At 37.0% G+C, this 8,927-nt stretch overlaps 1 protein-coding gene across 1 annotated transcript in view; it reads left to right on the top strand.

Annotated features, from left to right (window-relative positions):
* Positions 1 to 8,927, top strand: part of CYYR1 (cysteine and tyrosine rich 1) — a 192,002-nt gene that overhangs the window by 980 nt on the left and 182,095 nt on the right. Inside the window, exon 2 of the mRNA XM_042781338.1 lies at positions 5,513 to 5,615. Coding sequence (XP_042637272.1) covers positions 5,513 to 5,615 — 103 coding nt within the window. The remainder of the gene's footprint in view (positions 1 to 5,512; positions 5,616 to 8,927) is intronic.

The following is an 8,927-nucleotide window of genomic DNA, read 5'->3' as shown; positions in this document are numbered from 1 at the left end:
GTAGTGATACTGCCTCGGAAACCCAAGGAGGGGTCGCAATGAGTCAGGGCTGACTTGACGGCACATAACAACAACAATCATTCTTAGTGAAAATTGCTAATAATTGATGAAGCAAAGGGATTTTCTCGTTTTGTGATTGATATGGATCCTCAAATGGCCTTTCATTGATTATTCATGTATAAAATTCATGTATACATGTGGTTTTTGCATCTGTTTCATAGTCACAAAACAGTGCAAGCTAAGGGCAAAACAAAGTTCTTGGTTGAAACATTTTCATGTTTCTAACTATGAGACACGACAAAATCCACAGGCTTACCCAGAGCTTTGCAATATGAAATTGATTTACGGTACTTAGATTTACTTTTTGATACAAAGATACTGTAGTTAAAATGAAGACATTCTTCAATATTGTTCTCTGAGCATCAAAATAATTGAATTTCTGATTCAATTTTTCTAGAAATAAGTCAAGATAATGTATATCAAATTTTTCAGTATGTTTATTAAAATATAAACTTATGGCTACCTATAAAGATACCATCTTGTAAGTAATATATTGACTTCTTCATGCAAAAAGTCACACAATTGGGAAAATTTCAACTATTTGACAGGGAGAATCCATGTTCTAATCTCTGCTTACAACACTGGTTTCTTCCATTTAATTTGTATAAAGTTTATAGAATTTGGGAGACTAAAGGGATCAAATGCATTAATATTAATTTTATATAAAAATCCTTTTGGTAGTTCATTTGAATAATTCTATCTCCTCTCCTTCTCAAAATGAAACAAACAATAAGAAAATAGTACACAGTAAATAATTTCTTTTTAATATCCTCACTCTCTCTTATATAACCACTCCACTGAACCACAATTGTTTCTAGTTCTTTTTGTCCATCTTATTCCCTGTGATGAAGTGAAAGCCCCTAATTTGCAATACTTTTCTTCCCTTATTTCTTCTCTCTCATTTCTAGGTACCCAATACCCCAGAGCTCAGGAAACCAGCAAAATTGGCCAAACAGCAGTATTACTAATTAGAAAGTTTCCACTCCATTCATTTCTTCATTCTATCTGCATCCCTACTTAAAACAAAATAAAACAAAAAAACAGTAGCTGTTACATTTATTCCAACTCATGGTGATCGCACGTATTTTACAGTAGAACTGCTCCACAGGATTTTTAATGATTATGATCTTTTGAAAGTAGATTGCCAACCGTTTCTTCTGCAATGCTTCTGGGTAGATTCAAACCACCTACCTTTCAGTTAATAGCCCAGTGCTTAAGTGTTTGCACCACTCAGGGACTCCCATCTCTCTCTAGTAAGCTATAAAGTAATAATAAGCCAATTCTAGATTGACTTATTGTGGTTGATAGATGTTTTAACCAATAAGTGCTTTGTAGTTAATTCCTGAATTTCTTATGCCAGAGACCTTTCTATGCTTGCCATAGTCATTCAACTAATATTTATAGAATGAGGCATGTTGGGTGATCAATAAAACAGAAGCCATACACTTGATTTCTGTTGAGGAGATGAAAGGTGCCTATAAATTACTCTAATGTATAAAGGTTGTATAATAGAATAAGTACAATCACATGTCCTAGGGGTTCAAAGGAAGCTCTATGAGGATAAAGTGTGTTTTGCTCAGTGTAATACTCTCAGAAACTAGTGAAATGCCTGGCATATAGAAGCTCAATAAATATTTGTTCAGTAGAATTGAATTCAACAGGGCTTAAGGAACTAAAAGTCTGAAATATTGGAAAGCCTTGGACATAGGGAGATGGAATAAGATATAGTGGGAGCAAAGGCAAAAATCATCATGTGTATAAACAAGAGTAGATAATTCAGTTTGGCTGGGCCAGTTTGGGAATGAGGGGATGGGGGTTCTGTAGTACAGCAATACTACAGAAATGCAGTAATACACACACCTTATTAAATGTATTGCTGGATTTAATGGGACAAAAACCTTAGATACACTGTCTGTAATCTGAATTATTTTCCCAAAACTAAATGCATTAAATCAAGGTTAAGCAAATAAGAGCAAAGTTTCTACACCTGAAGCATCATTTTTTACTGTGAGATCTCTTTTGGAAAAAGACCCAATGAAGTGTTTATATCATTGTCCAACTCCAACTGCACAAAGACAGGATTCAGTCAAGGTTTTACTTTCCGGGCTTTAGCTGGTGACTCTGTCCCCTCCTTTTCCTTCCTCTTATATCCTCAACTATAGCTTACAAGAGCCATTTCTGAGTAGGAAAAAAGTGCTTAGAGCCAGATGTTGCTTTTCCTGGACAACACATTTCTTAGGGTGGGGGGCTGGGCTTCCAACTCATGTCCTTGATTAAAGTAATTGAAGAACGTTTAAATTGACTGATTTTCAGAGATGCAAATTTGGAGATTAGAGGTGATAGAATTTATCTTTTGGGGACAATTGAAATATTCCATCCCTTCAAAAATGAGGAAATTTGCTTATAAAATTCAAACTCTAATCTTCATAGAATTCATCTCAAATGCTCTGGAGAAAACAACTAGTGTATCAAAATAAAGTTTGAAATGTGGTGGAAACCTCCACTTGGAAGTGTTGTAATTGTGAGTATATTTCCCATACTATTAAATCTGCCCTTTCAGGTCTTAATTTTGGGAAGTAGACAAGAACACAGGAAAATATCATAAAAATAATGAACAATTTGTGGCACGATCTAGATGTTTGCTGAAAGTATGATCTAGCTTCTTGGCTACAGGATTTTGGGTTTGGTTTCCTGTAACGACTCAAAAATATTTTGATAACACCATGTCCTTATGATCTTGAATATCTATGGTGAGTTTAATGAGATCTCACTGTCCTGAGCAACATTAAAAAGGTACCTATAAAGCTGCTTACACATTAGTTGTCCTGCTGTGACGGAGCAAGTGGGAATATCAACTCCACTATCTGAATGTTTTTTAAGAGCATGAAGCAACAAATTTCTGCTGAGTCTTTAAAATGACTGAGCAGTCAAAATATTTGAATATATTAAATAGCAATAACCATGTCTGGAATTCCTGGAGCAAACAGTTAAGTACTAAACTGCTAGCCAAAATGTTGGTGGTTCAAAGCTTCAGAAGACAGGCCTAGTAATCTGCTTCTGAAAGCAATTTTACTCTGCACATATGGGACCATCATGAGTCTGAATTGACTAGATAGCAACTAACAACAGCTACAATGTTTAGGGGGCAGAGGTAGTTCAGTGACAGAATTCTTGACTTCCATGCAAGAGACCCTGGTTTGAATTACTTCATGAGCAGCCGCCACCCATCTGTCAGAGGAGGCTTGTGTGATATTGCAATGCTGAACAGGTTTCAGAGGAACTTCCAGACTAGGGTGAAATGGAAAGAGAGGCCTGGAGCTCTGTTTATGAAAACTAGCCAATGAAAGCCATAAGGACCATAATGATTTCTTCTTCAGCCTATCATAGGAATGGTGTAGGACTAGTCAACATTTCATTCTGTTGTGCATGGGGTCACCATGAGTTGGGTACCAACTCAATGGCAGCTAACAACAACCGTGTCTAAGGTACATAATATTTGTATATGTAAATATGTATCTATACAAGCAGTCCCTAGGTTACAAACAAGTTTTATTCCTAGGTCTGTCTTTAAGTCAAATTTGTACATAAGTCAGAATTAGGGACAGCTCTTTACTAATGTCAGTCAAATGTTTCTTTTAGTATATAGTATTTAGTGTGCCTTTCTATACATAAAAAAAAAAATTTAAAGAAACCCTTCAAGATACACTAAAACGGGCTGACTCGATGACAAATAACAACAACAGCAACAACAAAACATATTTACCTTAATAATACAGTCAAAATAATAATAATGTTTTGATGTGTGTTGCAAAGTAGTGCCTGTTTGTTATTACAAATCATTGTATTTACTTCTAATTTTTAATATGATAGGCTTTAGGGGGTTGGTTCATAACTACCAGTTGGACATAAGTTGGACATTCTTATCCCAGGTACTGTACTGTTTGTATATATATATATATGTATATGTATATATGTATATATATATATATAAATGTATAATACACACAGAGAGACACATACAGTGCTACAGAAAATACTGGGAAAGCTATAAAAGAAATAGCTTTAAAAACTTTGACTTAACAAAAAGCATTCATTGCCAAGGCAAAAATATATTAACTTCTCCTTTGGTTCTAAATAATTAGATCACATTTCTGTCTTCATATTTTCAAAGTGAATTTTAAATATAGTTACTGAATCTTATAAAGGTAATTATTTTTCCCTCTCATTTTTTCTTACCACAATGTAGAGGAAAGTCTCAAATTTCAGGTTTGTTGATCTATGCGGTAAAAATAAAATTGAGTATAAGAAAATGTGAACTTTCCTGCTTGTTCCACAAAAAAAAAAAAAAAAACCCTCACTGCCATCAAGTCAGTTCTAACTGATAGCTACCCACATTGTGTTTTGGATGTTGTAAATCTTTGTGGAAGCAGATCACCCCATCATCCTTCCATCGAGTGGCTGGTGAGTTTGAACCACTGACTTTCTGGTTAGAAGCCAAATGCCTTATCCACTGTGCCTCCCTTGTTCCACAAAGCCGTTTTTATAGCAAAAGCCATTTTATGACAAAGATAAATGAAATTTGTTACCTTTGATCATATCCCTTGCTGTAGAATCTTCATTTCAGGGAAGTGATTTAAAAACAAAATCTAAATTTTTCTTTATAGATGAGTCAATTATGTTGACATATAGACATAAATAGGACCTCTGGTAGTGTAGTGATTTAAAGCATTTTAAATGATAACTAAAAGGCTGATAGTTTGAAACCACCTCCTGCTCTGTGGGAGAAAGATGAGGCAGTCAGCTTACATAAAGATTTACAACTTTGGAAACCCTATGGGGCAGTTCGACTCTGTCCTATAGGGTCTCTATGAGTCAGAAACAACTGGATGGCAGAGGATTTGGTAGACATAAATATAACATTTTTCACTTTTACATTGTGACTTTGATAGGAAAAAAAAAATATATAGTTTATATAATAGGTGGCACTACTATCATGGATTGATTGGAAATTATTTATTTTGTGATTCTTGAACATATGAATTTAAGAATCCCAAATACATTAGGAGCTCTGGTGGCATAGTGAGAAAGGCATTTGACTGGTGACCAGTTTGGCGATTCAAACCCAGAAGTTTCTCCATGGGAGGAAAATGAGGCAATCTACTACTTCCATAAGGATTTATAGTTTTGAAAATGAAGTGGAGGTTGCTATGAGTAGGAACAGACTCGATGGTAGTGTTTTTTTGGGGGGTAGGGGGAGGGAGGGTAACATACGAATTAAAGGTGGAATCCAATGGGGAAGAAAGGCTAGTGTAGACATTTATATGAATATGTCACATGAAAATCTAAATGCAGTAAAGGTTAGTTGGTGACCCATTAAGATATAAAATAGAACATTTTTCCTGAAACTGTGATTTCAGAACTCCAACTGCATGTATGGGATTTTATTTTGTAGGTAGTTGCCTTGCTCAATGTGGCAAAGACTGCAGATCTTACTGCTGTGATGGGACCACTCCCTACTGTTGCTCCTACTACGCCTATATTGGGAACATTCTCTCGTGAGTATTGTCAAATTTGGCAATATTGATGATCTTTCCTTAGCCACTTTTGTACCAAGTTATTGGTATGGGTAATAGAGATTTTAAGATTAGTTACTGGCATAAAATCTTTACTGGAGATATTAAGCAATCATGTATATTTGGTGTGTTATATTTTTGGACAAACTGCACATAACATACAAGAGAAATTGCCCTGTTTAAAAGGGTGTTAAAAAAAGAGTTCTGAAGAAATTGTTCTTTTATTTCTTAGTTTTATGTACTATCATAGTGTTTAATTTTATGTATAATGTATAATTATGTATAATGTATAATTTTATGCACTATAATACTACAATAATGTTCATATTATCGATCCTTTTTCATGTTTGTAATTTATTTTGTCTATTTTCTTGAAGCATTTGTAAGTTAAAATTTATTGTTGAATTGTGGTCAATTTATTTTGCTATCCATGTATTAATGTATCTAGTGCATGTCAGGGAAAAGAGAAAGTATGAATTAAAAGAACAGCTGAGATACAAAATGTCAATTATCTACTTAATGCATGTAAAACAGTACCTCTGTTCTTCAGGAAACAAGTCTAGAGCCCAAGAAAAGGCAGGCAGAAACAATGTAATAAGCATTGATATTAATCAACAACAAAAAAACAAACAAACAAAATTGATAATAAGCAACAACAAAAAAATAGTGACATATACACTCAGATATGTTAAACATTTCCCCATAACAATTAAGAATTTATTTTACTGGTTTTCTGGGCAAAGGGAAACAGAGAAGCAAGACTTGCTTTCAGAGCCGTTCATCTGGAAAAGATGCAACTCTCATTTGCTGTATACATACCTTCATGTAGAGATATAAAATGTAGAAAATTAGCAACATAAGCATTTCCTGAATCAAAGTCACCCCCTGGATTTCAGATAGTGGCAAGAGACTAGCCTCTATCCTTTTCTGTCTTTATTTTTTAGTGAATATCAGGATTCTTTGAGAGCTATCTGTTATGGGTTAACTTTCCCTATGAAGACTCAAGTGGAAGCAGGAAAGATTGGGCACTAAAGGGTATATGCCAGGCTATTTTAGGGACTTCTAACCAGAAGGCTGGAGGTTCAAACCCACCAGTCACGCCTCAGAAGAAAGGTGGAGCAATCTACTTCTGTAGTAATACCCACCTCAGACACCCAAGGAAGGGTCTCTATGAGCAGGGTCCAACTCCACTGCACATAACAACAATCCACTGAGATAGCTTATAATCATCCCTCATATCCTAAAAATAGAAAACCTGACACCACATACAATTTCTTGACTCAAAGTTGGAGCTGATATTAGAGATTATTTCTCTCTGAATAGGGTCCAAAGAATCACACTTCAGAGTATACTTGAAGACTACCATATATGCAATACAAGAAATGCTATTATGGTACCAGTTGATAAATGGAATTTAAGCGTTTTTTAAAACCCAAATAAATGCTAAATAAATAATTTCAATTACTCTTCATGAGAGACTTAGTGGAAAAGAGATAAAGCCCTCTTCCTACTTAGACAACTATCAGAATTATGTTTAATATCAATTTATTAACATTGAGTACCAGACACACACAGAGAGATGGTATGTATGTTATATATATATATATATATATATATATATATATATATATATATATATATACATGAAGTCCCTAGATGGTGCAAACAGTTTACATGCTTGGCTGCTGACCAAAAGATTGGAGGTTCAGTTTCACACAGAGGCACCTTAGAAGAAAATCCTGGAAGTTTATTTTCAAAAAAAATCAGTCATCAAAAAAACCTACAGAACACAGTTCTACTCTGACACACATGGGGTCACCATAGGTTGGAAATGACTCTACACCTACTCCTCATTTATTGAGTCTCATTATCTGGCTTTTCACACTCATGACAACAGTGAAAAATGTACTATCTGACTATTTTTGTGTCTGCAGTAGAGAGTAAGGTCCCTGATTGGGTCCCTTAAAGGAAGCTCCTATTGCCTAGTATTATACTGCCAGGAGGGAAGAGGAGGCATAGTCTCTTGGAGCCAGCAGGGTGCTGAGGGGAGTGAAAGTGAGGCTGGAGTGGAATCAGTGGGAACTGGATGCTGCCTGGTGGGTCTTGGATGCCCAAAAGTCCTGGGTGCCCACAGCCAGTGTCTTGAAGGTGAGCCACCTTCAGGAAGAGGGATTCCGGGATCTGACTCCAACACTCAGCCCCAAGGGGCATCAGTTACTGGCCAGGCCATGATCAAAGGAGCCCTGAGATGGGTACTCCAGTGCCCAGAGCCTTCAGGACCCCATGTCAGCTGAGTGGTACCTGGGAAACCCCTTAAACTTCCTCTCCCACATGGGCACAGGTGAGTGTGAGGCAGACCACCTGGGTGGTGATGGGGTCAGCAGGTGATTGGCCAGTGACAACTGCAGTTTAAGGTCAAAGGTAGAGGCTGTTTCTGGCCATTATTGCCTCAGAGAGGCTCTGGATTGTTGAGGGGGGCAGGGCCACTCACCAAGAGCCAGGGGATTCTCAGATGAGAGACCAGCTGGAGGACCCAGCAGGTGGTAAGTACCCCTTGCAGTACCCAGGCCTTCCCTGCCCATGAACAGTGGCCTCCTTACCCCCTACTAATACAGGTGTTCTGGTGTCTTGAGGGGATGAGCAGGGGCCAGTCATCATAAAAATACAATGAGGTCAGGAGGGGGCACCATGGAAATGGGAAACGAGGTGACACTTGGTCACCTTGATTCTGGAAGATTGGGTAGCCCTCTTCTTCAGGAAGCAGTGGGGATGGAACTTTCCTGAGGCAACATGAGGCAGGGGGAAGCAGTCATGGCAGGTGACCTCAGAAGAGAACTGGCAGGACATTCACAGTACAAGTGAGAAGTGAGGTGATGTCATCATCTCCACTTTTACAAAACACTGATTTGCATGAAACAAACTCACTGCCATCAGGTCGATTCCAGCTCATAGTGACCCCTAGGGGTTTCCAAGGCTGTAAATATGTATGGAAGTAGATTGTCTCATTTTCCTCCTGAAGAGCAACTGGTAGGTTTGAACCAGAGATCTTCTGGTTAACAGCCAAAAGCCTTACCCACTATGCCACCTGAACTACATGTATATGGAGGTATATATATATATATAGATAGAGAGAGAGATACATATATATACATACATATATATGTGGCATATATATGTGCATATATATGTATATATATCTTCATACATATATATATAGGAGCTCTGGTGGCATAGTGCCTAAGGCATCTGACTGCCAACCAGAAGGCTGAAGGTTCAAACCCAACAGCCGCTCTT

The sequence above is a fragment of the Orycteropus afer genome, unplaced genomic scaffold (assembly GCF_000298275.1).
Source record: "Orycteropus afer afer isolate SDZICR_OR568_19922 unplaced genomic scaffold, OryAfe1.0 scaffold00108, whole genome shotgun sequence".
In the NCBI taxonomy this organism is placed as follows: Eukaryota; Metazoa; Chordata; class Mammalia; order Tubulidentata; family Orycteropodidae; genus Orycteropus; species Orycteropus afer.
Note: the sequence above shows the minus strand (reverse complement) of the source record. Positions and strands in the feature narration are given on the sequence as shown.